The 17,654-nt window shown below is 40.9% G+C and overlaps 1 protein-coding gene across 1 annotated transcript in view; it reads left to right on the forward strand.

Moving 5' to 3' along the window:
* LOC133227675 (uncharacterized) overlaps positions 1-14,221 on the forward strand; it is a 63,780-nt gene extending 49,559 nt beyond the window's left edge. The window contains exon 2 of the mRNA XM_061382455.1: positions 13,736-14,221. Within this exon, the coding sequence (XP_061238439.1) occupies positions 13,736-13,834 (99 nt within the window). The 3' untranslated portion in view covers positions 13,835-14,221. The remainder of the gene's footprint in view (positions 1-13,735) is intronic.
* The last annotated feature ends 3,433 nt before the right edge of the window (positions 14,222-17,654 follow it).

Here is a 17,654-nt window from a genome sequence, read left to right on the forward strand (position 1 = left end):
AGACTGTAGGAGGAAAGCAAAGTGCTACCTGGGAAAATAACTTGCCTTGAAAAACTAATGTAAAGAGAAGCAAAGCCTAAAGAGGAGAACTGACGTACTAGCCTTGACTTAATGTGGCAGCCTTGTCCTGATGAACTGGTTACCTTAACGGAAGATAGGAAGTTAATTTACATGCTTATGTTTAAACAGAAGAGTGAGCATAATGATTATCTTAGGGTCCTTGCTTTTAATTACACAGAAGTACTTATTGTGGTGAATTAATTAATTTTAGGGGGCTTCCCAGGTGGTGCTAGTGGTAAAGAACACACCTGCCCATGCAGGAAACAAGAGATGTGGGTTCGATCCCTGAGTTAGGAAGATCCCCTGCCTGGAGAATCCCATGGACAGAGGAGCCTGGCAGGCTAGTGTCCATAGGCTTGTACACAGTTGGACACAACTGAAATGACTTAGCATGCATGCAGTCAATTTTAGAATAAATTAGTCTCAATGCATAGCAGACATTCAGTTCAGTTCAGCTCAGTTGTGTCTGACTCTTTGCAACCCCATGAACCGCAGCACGCCAGGCCTCCCTGTCCATCACCAACTCCAAGTCCACCCAAACCCATGTCCATTGAGTCGGTGATGCCATCCAACCATCTCATCCTCTGTCGTCCCCTTCTCCTCCTGCCCTCAATCTTTCCCAGCATCAAGGTCTTTTCAAATGAGTCAGCTCTTCATATCAGGTGGCCAAAGTATTGGAGTTTCTATGCCTAATAATTAACCAGAAATTTTTTCTTCTGTATAGCAGAGAGCCTAAAGTACAGCAGTGTGCACTAATCTAAATATGTTGAATTCTTTGACATACAAAGAAGTGATCGACTTTTCGGGCTGAAAAGAAGCTTGGCAATCTCATTCCAGCATCTTTCATTTACTGAAGAAGGAATTGAGACTCAGAGGTGTGTTGAGGACATTCACCAAAACCAACAGAAAGTGATGAGTGCTCTGGCCAGAAACCACAGCTCCTGTCTTAGTCTTGGGCCCAGTTCACTGGGGCAGAGCCTACATGAATTATCCCTTATTTATTTTATTATTTTTCTCTCCCTTTTCAAAACTTATATAAATTTCTGATTAATAATAGTAATAATAGTAAAGTATGTTAGTCGCTCAGTTGTATCTGACTCTGTGACCCCATGAACTCTAGCCTGCCAGGCTCCTCTGTCCATGGAATTCTCTAGGCAAGAATACTGGAGTGGATACCCATTCCCTTCTCCAGGGGATCTTCCTGACCCAGGGACTGGACCCAGGTCTCCTGTATTGCAGGCAGATTCTTTACCATCTGAGCCACCAGGGAAACTCAGTAATAATAAACAGCTATAGCATGTCCTCAGATTTATAGAAGCATGTAACACATTATATGCAAAAATCACAGCCCCTGATAAAGAAGAGATTTAATTTTTTGAGACAAAAACATAAAGAAAAACAGAAAAGGGACTGTGTCAAACTTGCTCAAATGGAGCCTTTTTGTTTTAATCATATGCAGCAACAGTAAATGATCTAACTTTATAGTAAAATTAAGATGTTGCTGAAGGGTGTAAATCAGTCATTTGCAAACTCTTAAACTATTGTTCAAAACTCTAAAACATGTAACAGATAAAAGTGGAGCTTCTCTGCTTGAAGTTGAAAAAGAGAGTTCCAGCAGTTTACCCTCCTCTGTGTTTCCGTATTGGAGCCTCTATAGCACTGTTGGAAAAATCAATGATTTAAAGGAAATGGTCAGAATTAAGCCTAGACAAACAGTGCCTGGAGTAGGCAGAGGCTGAACGGTCTCATCGGGCTCACAGCCAGTCGATTCACTACAGCATGATGAAATGAGCTTTGCCACTCTGTGATGATAAGCTCAAATACACTCCCCCTCTCTATTTGTTTTCCTGTATGTTTTGCTTGTTCTTTTATTCTCTGTGGCAGGGTTTTAAACTGGAAGGTATGTAAGAGTCACCAGGTGATCTTACTGAAAATTCAACTTCCTAAGCCTCCAGCTCCATAAATTCCCTTTTAATGGATCTGGGGTACAGTTCTTTAATTTGTCCTTCAAATGAGTACCACAAGTGAATTTTGAACCCCTCTTGAGAAACACTACTCTGAAGCATCTATTAATAATAAAATGCCTCATATGTGACACTTATGTATAATGCTTTTTTTCCTGAATTTAATCTTCACCATATGTATTAAAAGGGGGATTTGTATTTTCAGATCCTAATAATTATGCAAATTATGATTTTGTTCAGTAGCTCAGTTATATCTGACTCTTTGCGACCCGATGGACTGCAGCACACCAAGCTTCCCTGTCCTTCACTGTCTCCTGAAGCTTGCTCAAACTCATGTCCATTGAATCAGTGATGCCATCCAACCATCTCATCCTCTGTCATCCCCTCTCCTCCTGCCTTCAATCTTTCCCAGCATCAGGGTCTTTTCCAGTGAGTCAGTTCTTCATATCAGATGGCCAAAGTATCGGAGTTTCAGACTCATCATCAGTCCCTTCAATGAATATTCAGGTCTGATTTCCTTTAGGATTGACTGGTTTGATCTCCTTGCAGTCCAAAGGACTCTCAAGAGTCTTCTCCAACACTACTGTTCAGAAGCATCAATTTTTTGGCACTCAGCCTTCCTTATGGCCCAACTCTCACATCTGTACATGGCTACTGGAAAAACCATAGCTTTGTCTAAATGGACATTTGTAGGCTAAATAATGGAGAAGGCAATGGCACCCCACTCCAGTACTCTTGCCTGCAAAATCCCATGGACGGAGGAGCCTGGTAGGCTGCGGTCCATGGGGTCCCTAAGAGTCGGATACGACTGAGCGACTTCATTTTCACTTTTCACTTTCATGCATTGGAGAAGGAAATGGCAACCCACTCCAGTGTTTTTGCCTGGAGAATCCCAGGGACGGGGGAGTCTGGTGGGCTGCCGTCTATGGGGTCGCATAGAGTCGGACACGACTGAAGCGACTTAGCAGCAGCAGCAGCAGGCTAAGTAATGTCTTTGCTTTTTAATATGCTGTCTAGGTATCATAGCTTTTCTTCCAAGGAGCAAGCATCTTTTAATTTCATAGCTGCAATCACCATCTGCAGTGATTTTGGAGCCCAAGAAAACAAAGTCTCTCACTGTTTCCATTGTTTCTCCATTTATTTGCCATGAAGTGATGGGACCCAATGCCATGATCTTAGTTTTCTGAATGTTGAGTTTTAAGCCAGATTTTTCACTCTCCTCTTTCATTTTCATCAAGAGGCTCTTTAGTTCTTATTCACTTTCTGCCATAAGGGTGGTGTCTTCTGCATATCTGAGGTTATTGATATTTCTCCCGGCAATCTTGATTCCAGCTTGTGCTTCAGCATTTTGCATGATGTACTCTGCATGTAAGTTAAATAAGCAGGGCAACAGTATACAACCTTGACGTATTGCTTTCCCAATTTTGAACCAGTCCATTGTTCCATGTCTAGTTCTAACTGTTGCTTCTTCAGTAATATATATTAAATATGGGGCTTCCTTGGTGGTTCAGTGATTAAAGAATCCACCTGCCAATGAAGGAAAAGTAAGTTCTATCCCTGGGTTGGGAAGACCCCTGGAGAAGGAAATGGCAATCCACTCCAGTATTCTTGTCTGGGAAATCTCATGGACAGAGGACCCTGGAGGGCTAAAGTCCATGGGACTACAAAAGAGTCAGACATGACTTAGTGACTAAAGGAACAACATGTTAAGTATCAGATAAAATCAGATCAGTCGCTCAGTCGTGTCTGACTCTTCTCGACCCCATGAATCGTAGCACGCCAGGCCTCCCTGTCCATCACCAACTCCCTGAGTTCACTCAGACTCACGTCCATCGAGTCAGTGATGCCATCCAGCCATCTCATCCTCTGTCGTCCCCTTCTCCTCTTGCCCACAATCCCTCCCAGCATCAGGGTCTTTTCCAATGAGTCAACTCTTCACATGAGGTGGCCAAAGTACTGGAGTTTCAGCTTTAGCATCATTCCTTCCACAGAAATCCCAGGGCTGATCTCCTTTAGAATGGACTGATTGGATCTCCTTGCAGTCCAAGGGACTCTCAGGAGTCTTCTCCAACACCACAGTTCAAAAGCATCAATTCTTTGGCGCTCAGCCTTCTTCACAGTCCAACTCTCACATCCATACATGACCACAGGGAAGACCGTAGCCTTGACTAGACGGACCTTTGTTGGCAAAGTAATGTCTCTGCTTTTGAATATGCTATCTAGGTTGGTCATAACTTTCCTTCCGAGGAGTAAGCGTCTCTTAATTTCATGTTAAATATTATGTATATTAATTCAAAATGAGTTATGTGTGGCTTTATGGAAACAACTTTTGGTAAGAGGAATTCTGATAAGTACAAAACTAGAATACCATTAGTAAAGAAAAAAATAAAAGGGATCTTCTCTCATGTGATACAATCTTTTCTATTTGAAATCAACAACTAACATTCATTTAAAAATCTGAGACTGTGTAAGGTGTGTATCCTATCTGTTGTTCTGCTAGTTATAGCCAATGAAAGACATAAATGAAAAAATGAGTTTGATTATTTGAAAAGAAGAAATATTGTTTTCTCCCTCTTTTTTGCAGTTGCTATGTATTTGTAGCAAGAAACTCCAAGAGAGGCAACTGAAATACTGTTGGAAAGAATGAGAGAATTCAGTAAAATTCAGATGGTTATAAAATCAACATTAAAAAAATAGCTTTCCAGACTTCCGTGATGATCCAGTGATTAAGAATCTGCCTGCCAATTCAGGGGACATGGGTTTGATCCCTGGTCTGGGAAGATTCCACATGCCACAGTGAGAACTGATGAGAGCTTTCTCAACATGCACACTGCAACTAGAGAGAAGCCTGAGCAGCAAAGACCCAGCACAACCAAAAAATAAGAAAAACTTAAAAAAACAACTCTGTCAATTCTCCCCAAATTAACGTACACATTTTACTCAGTTTCAACCAACAAATACAAAAAAAGTCTCATTGAAAATAAACAAAATGATTCCAAAATGAAACTGGAAGTGTAAGTACTTGACAATATCAAATACATGACAGTATGGAAATTTTATCATTAAATTTATAAAATATATCTTTTAAGGAACTTAGTGTTTACTCCTTCTATTTTTCTAACTTAATAAGGTAGAGTAAAATTGCTTCCATTTAATTTTCATTTTATAGGCCTTCCCAGGTGGCACTAGTGGTAAAGAATCCACCTGCCAATGCAGTAGACACTGCATCCCTGGGTCAGAAAGATCCCTGGGAGTAGGAAAAGGCACCGCACTCCAGTACTCTTGCCTGGAAAACTCCACGGGCAGGGGACCTGGTGGGCTGCAGCCCATGGGTCACAGAGAGGAGGACATGACTGAGCAACGAAGCAGCAGCAGCATGTATTCTAGTATGTTGCCATTGCATGCTGCTGCTGCTGCTGCTGCTAAGTCGCTTCAGTTGTGTCCGACTCTGTGCGACCCCATAGACGGCAGCCCACCAGACTCCCCCGTCCCTGGGATTCTCCAGGCAAGAACACTGGAGTGGGTTGCCATTTCCTTCTCCAATGCATGAAAGTGAAAAGTGAAAGTGAAGTCACTCAGTTGTGTCCGACTCTTAGCGACCTCATGGACTGCAGCCCACCAGGCTCCTCTGTCCATGGGATTTTCCAGGCAAGAGTACTGGAGTGGGGTGCCATTGCCATTGCATAGAACCCTAGATACATAGAATTTTCATTTTTAGGTGGGAAACTGAAGCACAGGAAGGCTAACTTTTTAAAAAATCGAGGTATAATTGACACACAGTGTACAATGTAATGAGTTGACACTGTATTCACTGAAAAATGATCTGGTTTCCATTTTTCTGGTCACCATTCCTCACCATAAAAATTACACAAAAGTATTTTGTTTCCTCGTGATGAGAACTTTCAAGATCCACTCCACTGGCAACTTTCAAACATGCCCAACAAAGTCATCGACTATCATCACTATCCTGCACCCTGCACCCAGGATTTATTCATTTCACAGGTGCAAGTATGTACCTCCCAACCCCCTTCCCTCATTTTGCCCACTCCCAACACCCCACCCCCCACAAGCATCACTCATTTCTCTGGATGCATGAGTTTCGGGAGTTTTGTTCATTTGTTTTTTATATTCCATATATAAGTGAGACCATATGATATTTGTCTTTCTCTGTCTGACTTATTTCACTTAGCATAATACCCTCTTAGCATAATGCCTTCAGTTCTTCTGTGCTGCTGCAAATTGCAAGATTTCATTCTTTTTCATGTCTGAGTAGGATTCCTCTGTGTGTGTGTGAGAGAGAGATGGATCTTCACCCATTTATCCATCAATGAACACTTAGATTACTGCAATGAACATAAGGTTGATATATTTTTTCAAGTCAGCATTTTCATTTTCTTTGGGTAAATACCCAGGAGAAGATTGTCAGATCATTTAGCAGTTCTGTTTTTAGTTTTTTGAGGAAACTCCATACTGTTCTCCATGGTGCCTGTGGTTTAGTCGCTAAGTCGTATCCGACTCTTGTGGTCCCATGGTCTGTAGCCTGCCAGGCTCCTCTGTCCCTGGGGTTTTCCAGGTGAAAATACTGGAGTGAGTTGCCATTTCCTTCTCTAGGGGATCTTCCTGACCCAGGAATCGAACCCAGGTCTCCTGCATTGCAGGCAGATTCTTTACCGACTGAGCTATGAGGGAAGCCCATGGTGGCTGTACCACAATTTATATTCCCACCAACAGTGCACAAGGATCCCCTTTTCTCCACATCCTTGCCAACACTTGTTATTTCCAGCCTTTTGGATAATGGCCATTCTAACAGGTGTGAGGTAATATGTCACTGTGGTTTTGATTTGCATTTCTCTAATAAGTAGTGATGTTTAGCATCTTTTCCAGTAAGGATAACTTTTAAAGATCATCTCCCCTGAAATCATTCTGCGGTTATCGCCATGCTGTCTGTACTAGAGTAGGGCTGTCTCCAAAGATATTAGATTTCTTTTCCTCATCATTTTCAATTTTTCTATTTCACCAAATTTGTGATTCAGTAGCTGCCTCCCTGTGAAAATAATAAAGCCCACCCAAACCTCGCCGCTTGCCTCTGTTATGATTATGCATCGACACGCACCTCTGTTGCTTTGAGAGTAGTTGCGTAGATCTCAGTCACTGTTATTTCTACATGGCTCAATGTACAATGTATTTTTATAGTCCTCTGTAAATATACCTCTGTTTTCACCTTCTTCCACATTGTCCGTGACCTAGAGGAAAATACAGATTTCTCATCAGAAGTTAGTCTCACAAGAATTTTGTGTGCTTTACTCGTATTTAGTCATCTCAATTCTCTTCGTTGTTTTAGTTTTCACCATAAAAATCTGATTAATTGGAATATCTAAATTTTTCTTTATCCCTAAAGAGTTTGATAATGACCAAGAAAAAGAATATGTCTTTACATGATAATTTTGTTTGTTTGTTTGTTTTTGGCCACATGATATGCAGGATCTTAGTTCCCCAACCAGGGATTGAACCTCTGCCCCCTGCAGTGGAAGTGTGGATTTCTAACTACTGGATCACCATGGAATCCCCTACATGACAATTTAAAAAATAGCATTGCCAGTCCAGGCTCGATGCACGATACTGGATGCTTGGGGCTAGTGCACTGGGACGACCCAGAGGGATGGTATGGGGAGGGAGGAGGGTGGAGGGTTCTGGATGGGGAACACATGTATACCTGTGGCGGATTCATTTTGATATTTGGCAAAACTAATACAATTTTGTAAAGTTTAAAAATAAAATAAAATTTAAAATTCAAAAAAATAAAATAAAATATAGCATTGTATTACCAGAAGCATTAAATATTCTTGTTAGATATAAACTGTTAATTTGTATGTATTTTAAGAATAATAATATTAATAATAATTGTTAACCTTTGTGAAGCATTTGCCATGTACCAGCCATTGCTCTCTAAGCCTTTTACATGCGTTAGAAACTTGTGTAATCTTAACAACCATATTACTCAGTTATATTTATCATCCCCATATTACAGATGCAGAAATTGAGGAACAGAGAGATAAAAACAACTTGCATAGAGTAAAAAGGAAACAAATAACATGAGCCATATCAAAGCAAGTGCTGAATGAACTGGCATATATTTTTTTTCTTCTATACAGGTTATAACCGAGCAATTAATAGTAACTACAGTGAACATTTAAGGCAGGAAATTGCAGATTGCATAGTCTCTGTAGTCCTATTATTCACTTAAAATACTGCATTAATTTTGCACTTTAGAAACCCGTAATTGAAAATTATGGCCCTATTCAGTTTGGAAAATATATCTATGTATTATGTAGGACAGAGGTTACCTGCCGAGAAGTATGCAAATTCTCCCTATTTTCCTTTAAATATTAGAAGAGCTTGACACAATATAAAAGTCTTGTCAGGTATCTTTTCTCTCCTAGAGAATGAGCTTTGCGATTAGAGACCTAAGTGGAGGCCTCTATTCCAACCTTGTCAGGTTTGCTTTTTGAAGCCTTTCTGCCTGGCCATGTGATTGAATTTCCACACACATGCTGCTGCTGCAACTTTTCATCCTAGACATCAACCTAGCCATTTTTCCATTTTCTGTTTCTCCATTTATTAAATGATATGTGCCTCATCTATAGTTGTTGCTCAACAGTACTCTCCTGCTTGGACGGTGTGAGGGATGGGTAGAAGGATGAATAACCCTGTTTTTCATTGTGTTCCTCCTGATCCAAGCATAGGGTCCATCATCAGAACATACCAGAGGAAGGGTCTTTGGGTGCTAAGAAACTGACTTAATTAGGAGACCATAATGGAAAGTGTAGCATTGGGAATGTTAAGCATATTAAAGAGGAGAAAGTCCGAGGCAGTATCAGTCCCCATGTACTCACCTGTGAGTGCTGATATTCAACTGACTCCTGTTCCTTCCATTTGCCTCACTCTCCCACATCACCCATGCTCAGCTCAGCTGTGCTGAAAAACTCTCTTCTCTCTGGACTTACTGTGCCATTTCTAACTGATGGTGACCCTCTCTGCACTTTTTGTTTCTAACAGAACATTTCTTTCATAACAGCATAAAGCAATTACAAACGGACAGGTATTATAACTTCACAGTTTTTACCACATGTAAGCAAAATTAAGATCCTGGTATAATCTTTTGTAGTATCTTCCATAAAAGAAATCAAAGTTTCTCTTAAAAAGTGAGTAAAATGACAACAGGAAGACTAAAATTTTTTCCACATATTACATGTTAGTGTAATCTTCCCTCACATTCCTTGTAAATGATTTACATGCTTCTTTTTTGTACAATTCAAAACAATTTGAATTGTATACTTTAAAATGGTGAATTTCATGTCATGTGAATTTTACCTCAATAAAAAATAATTTCCAAAAAAAAAGAGTGGATATATGTATACATATATTGATTCACTTTGTTTTACACCTGAAATTAACACAACATTGAATAAGTCAACTATACTTCTTATGAAAATTTAAAAAAAAATCCATAATGTAAAATTTACCATTTAAATCATCACAAAGTGTACAGTTTGGTGGTTTTTTTGAAGCATATTCACAATGTTGTATAACCCTCACCACCGTCTCTTTCCAGAACAATTTCATCATCTCCTGAAAAACCCCTTGCCCACGGAAAGTAATCACTCTCCATTTTCACCTCCCCCAGCCTACAGCAACCACTAATCTACTTTGTCTTTACAAATCTGCCTCTTCTGAACATTTCACATAAATGAAATTACATTATGTGGCCTTTTAAGTCTGCCTTCTTTCACTTTGCATGATGTTTTCAAGGTTTATCCATGTTGTAGCATGTATCAGTGCTTCATTCTTTTTATGGCTGAATAGGAGTTGGAGAAGGCAATGGCACCCCACTCCAGTACTCCTGCCTGGAAAATCCCATGGACGGAGGAGCCTGGTGGGCTGCAGTCCATGGGGTCGCGAAGAGTCAGACACGACTGAGCAACTTCACTTTCACTTTTCACTTTCATGCATTGGGGAAGGAAATGGCAACCCACTCCAGTGTTCTTGCCTGGAGAATCCCAGGGACGGGGGAGCCTGTTGGGCTGCCGTCTATGGGGTCGCACAGAGTCGGACACGACAAGCGACTTAGCAGCAGCAGCAGGAGTTGGACATGACTGAACGACTGAACTGAACTGAACTGAACTGAGTATTCCATTGTATGGATAAATCATAATCTGTTTTCCTATTCATCAGTTGATGGACACTTGACTTGTTTTTACTTTTTGGCAACTATGAATAATGCTGCTAAGAACACCCATGTACAAGTTTTGTGTGAATATATGTTTTCAGTTCTCTGGTATATACCTAAGAGTTGAATCACTGGGTCCTATGCATGGGTCATATGCACGCATGGTAACTCTAGGTTTAACTTTTTGAGGAAATGCCAAGCTGTTTTCCACCACAGCTGTAACATTTTTGCATTTCCACAAGCAGTATGTGAGGTTTCCAATTTCTCCAAATCCTTGCAACATTTTTTATCCATCCCCCTTCCCATATTTATTTTCATTGTAGCCATCATGGAGGCTATGGAGTGATTTCTCATTGTGGTTTTGATTTGCACTTTCCTACTGACTAATGATGTTGATCATCTTTTCATGTACTTGACTAGTTAGTTGCTTGTTAGTCTTCAGATTTTTGCTAACAGCTATCTAAAGAGAGAGAGTTTATTCTCTCTCTTATTGTTCTAGCATTCTAAAATTCTTCAGAGCACTTACAATATTCTTTTATTATTTGGTTAGCCGTTTACTTCACTTTGACAAGGACAGTTTCTGGCACATAGTAGGGGCTCAATAAATATTTATTCATTGAACAAATCAATCAGAAGACTAACAAGACATGGGAATAAGCAACTTGGTTGCCAACTAGAAAGTGGCAAAAAAAAAAAAAAAATTCCAGGAAATCAGGCAGATGAAGGAGCTGATACAGAAAAAGTGAAGCACAGGTAGAGAGTCAGTATGGTAACTGTCATGAACACTGAGTTATGCATGAAAAGCAAGCTTAATATAATGGAATAAAACCAGACAAAATATACCTTGAGTCTTAAAAAAGTTTTCATACCGTTTGACTTAGTTCCATTCTAGAAATTTACCCTTAGAAAATGATCAGTGATGTAGAAAACTTTATGCTTGAGGATCTTAATTGTGGCATCTGTCACAGGATCAGAAAGTTGGAAACACCACCAGTGTTCCTCAATAGGGAATGGTTACATAAATCATCCACATGGTGAAATCCTATGCTGCCTTTGCCAATGGCTTAACATTGAAAACTAAGATCATGGCAGCTGGTCCCATCACTTCATGGCAAATAGATGGGGAAACAGTGGAAACAGTGGCTAACTTTATTTTTCTGGGCTCCAAAATCACTGCAGATGGAGACTGCAACCATGAAATTAAAAGACGCCTACTCCTTGGAAGGAAAGTTATGACCAACCTAGACAGCATATTAAAAAGCAGAGACATTAATTTGTCAACAAAGGTCCATCTAGTCAAGGCTATGGTTTTTCCTGTGGTCATGTATGGATGTGAGAGTTGGACTATAAAGAAAGCTGAGCACAGAAGAATTGATGCTTTTGAACTGTGATGTTGGAGAAAACTCTTGAGAGTCCCTTGGACTGCAAGGAGGTCCGACCAGTCCATCCTAAAGGAGATCAGTCCTGGGTGTTCATTGGAAGGACTGATGTTGAAGCTGAAACTCCAATACTTTGGCCGCCTGATTTGAAGAGCTGACTCATTTGAAAGACCCTGATGCTGGGAAAGATTGAGGGCAGGAGGAGAAGGGGACGACAGAGGATGAGATGGTTGGATGGCATCACCGACTCAGTCGACATGGGTTTGGGTAGACTCCAGCAGCTGGTGATGGATAGGGAGGCCTGGCATGCTGCGGTTCATGGGGTTGCAAAGAGTCGGACATGACTGAGCGACTGAACTGAACGTTGCCAATGAGAATACAAAAACCAGATAGGAAAAATTCAGGGGTACTGATCAAAAAAAATTGCAGGGCTGAGGCCAGGGACATAGTTGTAGGTCTGAAGGAAGTTTCTTGGCAAAAATTGAAGGAGAGGAAATAGGGGAAAATTAGAAATCTGGAATCAGAAGCTAGATGGACACACATTGAGTTAATTAAGGGAAAAATCTAACACCTTTATATCACTTTTTAGCCAAAAGCAAAACCAGAAGCCCAAAGAAGAACGACCTAAGTCATCAGTCAGATGTTTCATGAGCATCTACTATATGCCAGGTACTGTTAGGCACTGGGAACACAGGACAACTAATACACAGAGGTTAAAGTTGGGTTACTGCTGCTGCTAAGTCACTTCAGTCGTGTCCAACTCTGTGCGACCCCAGAGACGGCAGCCCACCAGGCTCCCCAGTCCCTGGGATTCTCCAGGCATGAACACTGGAGTGGGTTGCCACTTCCTTCTCCAATGCATGCAAGTGAGAAGTGAAAGTGAAGTCGCTTAGTCGTGTCCGGCTCTTCGAGACCCCATGGACTGCAGCCTACCACGCTCCTCCCCCCATGGAATTTTCCAGGCAAGAGTACTGGAGTGGGGTTAGGAAGGCAATAAAAGTAAACAAATTATCACTAAATGATCAGTTAATTACAGGTGCACAAACTGTTGTGATGAGGAAGCACAGGTATTACCAGAATATAAGGGGATAAGGAAGTAACATTTAAACTGAGAGGTAAAGGAGCTTCAGGAATTCTCAAGGCAACAGGAAAGGTACAAGAGGAGGAAAGTGTACTCCAGGCACTGGGAATAGCATTTGCAAAAGCCCTGAGGTGGCGTGAAGTCCAATCTGAGAAATGGGGGTAGGGGTGAGGAGAAGGGATGTGAAAAGAGGCTGGCAAGATGGGTAGGGTCGGCCATCCAAGGCCTGATGGGCCATGTTAAGGATTAAGGATTCCAGGGAATTCTCTGGCAGTTCAGTGGTTAGGACTCTGTCCTTCCACTGCAAGAGTCCCAGCATCGATTCCTAGTCAGGAACTAGGATCCTGCATGCCATCTTGCATGCTACATGGTGTGGCCAAAAAAAAAAACCTTTTTTTTTTTTTTGAGTGACACAGTGAGAGTCCCCTTGGATGTCCACCTACCTTTTAGTGTATAGCCTCACTCCCTTGACTATAGTTTATTAGACTAGAGGTAGCTAAGCCAAATTTTCCAATAGGTTTCTTCTTTTTTTTTTTTGGTTAGATTTTTATCAGATTGAGTTTATAGTCTAACATGGCTATGCCAAGTATTAGTTTTTAGTTCTTAAAGAAAGCAAATATTTCCCCTCTATCTACATTTAAAAGGACACTTGAACCAAACTGTTTTCAAACTAAGAGACATGTAAACAACCCCAAAATGAGAGTTCAAGTATTTAGCTGCTCCAGGGAGAAAACAATCTCTTCTTTTTCCTTTGACTTTATAATCTGACTTACTAAACTACTATCCCAGGCAAAGACTCATAGTTTGCTATGTGAGTTAAAAAGGCCATGTTCTTGGTCAAGACTGTAGGTTTATGCAGCAATTCTTTGATCTTTTTTTTAATAGAATATAATTGGCATGTTACATTATATAGCATACAATATAATGATTCAATATTTCTATATATTGCAAAATGATCACCATAATGTGATAATGTGACAAACATAATGTTATTCTGCATTTTTTTGTTTGTTTGTTTTTTTAGCTTTTAAGGGAGGAGGCAGATGGGACCTCCAGAGAAAAGCAACTGGAGATTCGTTCTCTATTGACCGAAGCTCCAAGACAAGAAAAGCAGGACAATTAAGGGAGGTTAGACCTTGCACAGACCACTTATTTCTTGTTCCCAAAGCGAAGAGACCTCCCCGAGCACATGTGCTGAAAAGGCTCCTCAGAGGCCAAAAGGCAGTCATATCAAAGGATGTTCTACCCATAAGCCTTTGCAGTAGAATCCATCTTGGTTAAAAGATGCATGCGTACACATGGGAGGATCCTGAGATACACCAAATATGGACTGTGACCCAGGGAAGTCATAATGATTAGCCAAAGGAAACCCAAGAGAAATGTTCCATAAAAGTAATTCAACCTACCATGAGGGTGCAACTCAGCAACTCAGAGACTCTCCCTCTGAATCTGCCCATGTGTCTATCCACAAGTACTGTACTTTTTCCTCCTAATAAATATTTTGCTTGCTTCACTACTTTCTGTCTCTGTGGAAATTCTTTTCTACAAGAAGGGCCAGGGCCCATGTCACTGACCGCTGGTCCAATGGCTGGGATCTGGTGCTTTCACCGCCATGACCTAGCCTCAATCTCTGGTTGGGAATCCAAGACTTGCTCTAAGCCATTACAGGCTGAGGCCACCCAAGATCAGATCGGTTTCACATGCGAGATCATATTGTATTTGTTTATGACTTATTTTACTTAGTACAATATCTTCAAGTTCTATCCATGTTGTTGCAAATGACAAGATTTCATTCTTTAATGCAGATGAATAAAATTCCATTGGGTGTGTATATATCACATCTTCTTTATCCATTTTTCCATCAGTGGACACAGGATGTTTCCATATCTTAGCTATTGTAAATAATGCTGCAATTAACATTGGGATGCATATATCTTTTTGAGTTAGTATTCTCATTTTCTTTGGATAAATATCCAGAAGTGGAATTGGTAGATCATACAGTAGTCCTATTTTTAATTTTTTGAGGACCCATCAGAATTCCTTTGGTCTTTATACCTAGTCTTGCTTCTCCTTACCAAATGTTTTAGGTGACTAAATGCTTACCAGAGGTAGATAATCAGATAAAAAATATTTCTGAGATTTTTCTCATGAAGTGTAGGTGTTCTCTTTAAACCAGTAGTTCTCAGTTAGTGTGTCTTTGCCCACCAGGAGACATTAAGCAATGTCTGAGACAGTTTTGATTGTCACAGCTTGGAGAGGGTGATCCTACTGGCTACCTGTGTGGTATGATACCTGTATGGGTATCCTACCCATACAGTGAGTGGGTAGAGGCCAGGTATGCTACTAAACATGTACACATAAACATACACAGGACAACTCCCTCGAAACAAAGACTTGCCTGCCCCGAATATCAATTGTGTCAGTACTGTTATAAGGTAAAAAATAAGCCAGTGATCTTCCAGCCATAAAAGAGGTGTTATTTCCTCCTTTAAAAAAAAACAAATTCTTTTACCTATAAATATGATAAGAGTTAACAACAAAAAAACTTTACAAGGATTCCAAGTGTATGGCATTATGGAAAGTTCAAAACTACAAAGACAGTCAAAAGATCAGAGGTTGCCAGGGGTTGGGAGCAGGGAGGGATGAATAGGAAGAGAACAAAGGGTTTTCAGAGCAGTGAAAATAATGGTAGGTACATGTCATTTTACCTTGGTCCAAAGCCATAAGGTATACACCAAAAGTGAGCCCTAATGGAAACAAACTACGGACTTCTGGTGCTAATGATGTGTCAATTATTCATTGTAACGAATGTACCACTGCAGTGGGGGATGTTGATGGTGGGGCAGGCTGTGTGTGGGGGCGGTGAGACAGGGAGTATATAGGAACTCTCTATCCTTTCTGCTTAATTTTGTTGTGAACCAAACTGCCCTTAAAAATAACATTTATTTTTAAAAAAGAAAATTAGTTGGAAAAACAAAACAACTTTTAAGAAGCTTGGTGAATTTCCCACTCTGACGTTATTTGAGAAAAGGAGACCTAAAAATTCATAATGTGAATGTTATAACTAAATCCATCTCTCAGTATAAAATTCTAAAAGATGAGACAATCCCAAAGGCAAGATTCAAATGTCAAAGACCTGCATGTAACAGCATTCTCCTTTTGTGGTCAATGCAGCATTAGGTCTGCAGTCTGTAATAGGTCTCACGGGAATGAAAGTGTTTAAGAAACTGTGAGTTAAAGAAAGTAAAACGTTTTGGGGTTTTTGTTCTTGTTATTTTTCCTTTCATGAAGAACCACTCGGGGTCTTGCAGATGCCCGTGTTCGTTGCGAAGTCTTAAGGGGTTTCCCAAAATTTGGTGACCACAGAACACTTCCAGAATATCTGAAGGGACTATCTGGGACACTAATTAGTAGACTCGGGAGAGTCATTCAGGTTGGCTAACACCCTGGTCTCAGGCGGAGATTTTGCTGTGTCCCCTTGTTTCCTTATTTGTGCCTCCTCGCTTGCTTGTTTGGCTTGTTGCTCTCATTGCCTCCAATATTATCGTCTCCAAGCTTCGACCCATCCCCTAGAACTGAGAGTACAGTGGGCTGTCTCCAGTAGAGGGTCGGCAGCTTCACCGCCTTGAGAGCCTCCTTCGGGCCTCCTGGTCCTGTGCTTCATGTGTGGCGGGTCCTCGCTGAGTAACTTTCACGTTTATACACTTCCTGCAAGTTTACCATACCCAGTTTGTGAACACCAAGCATGCCTCACTGTCTCTGAGAAGTGCTGAATTTCATTCTCTCTCCATTGCAGAGGAAATTCAAGTCCTTTTAATAGGGTTGGATAAAATTTTCAAGTTAGCTTCACAAGGCCTCTCTCCTGACATCCCACCTGGCCTATAGTACAGGGGAATTTCTGTGTTTTTGCGAGTGGGTGCGTCTGTGCTATTCTGGGTCTTTCTTTCCCGGCTGCCAGCAGAGCAGGTGTTTCTCATGGAACACGAGAGCTGCCAGGATCCACGCTGCCTCCCCCTTTGTGCTCAGCACTTGTGTCTGGGCTGCCTGGTGCTGCCAGGACTGTAGCTTTATTCCCCTGACCTTCTTTTCCATTGCATGAAAAGATGAAGCAATCTGTTAGATCCATAATTTTCTCTTTGTCTTTATAGAGGAAGAAGAATGTCTGATCTTTGCTTTCTTAATAATTAGAGTAGAATATCTAGTCAAACCCTTGGAACTATTGTCGCAAAGACTGCATAATATTTGACTGAGTTTGTCGGCAGTGTTCCATTTAATCAGACACTTAGGAACCTCTGTATGTCAGGCACTGTGCTGGGTGCTGGGGATAAAGGGATGAATGAGACAGATTCCATACCTGGAGGCTGACACAAACAAGAAAACAAGCAAGTTCAGTAGGACAGGAAGTGCTTTGAGGGAATCTGTACACAGGGGGCCCGTGAAGTACAGGGAGAGCTTCAGGTGGGCGCCTAGGAGCAGATGCCGTGAACTGGGTCTATGAGACTTCTGCTGAAACTTCCAGCACCATGTATTTCCTTTGGGTTACAAATGAGTGTTGTATGTTCAACTTGTTTTGTATAACACCTAAGGTTGAGAGCATTTTATTTATTTTCATCTTGATTAAGGTTTTAAGGATTATTGCTAGGAGAGTGGCTACCATTACCAAAGTGCTCATTTTGTCAAAGGTAGTGGGAAGAAAGTTACAACAGAAAAATCTATCAAGGCATCTTAGGAGTCAAATGATAATAAATCACATTTGTATGTTATTTTAAGAGTTTGCAACACATTTTTGCATGCATTGTCCTGTTTGGTACCAACAATAATCTTACAAAGTAGGTAGGGAGATTGCTGATTAAACACAGCCCAGTTAACACAAGGGTTCATCTCTGTTGCTCCTGCTGCTGCTGCTGCTGCTAAGTCGCTTCAGTTGTATCCGACTCTGTGCG

Source organism: Bos javanicus, chromosome 16, assembly GCF_032452875.1.
Source record: "Bos javanicus breed banteng chromosome 16, ARS-OSU_banteng_1.0, whole genome shotgun sequence".
In the NCBI taxonomy this organism is placed as follows: Eukaryota; Metazoa; Chordata; class Mammalia; order Artiodactyla; family Bovidae; genus Bos; species Bos javanicus.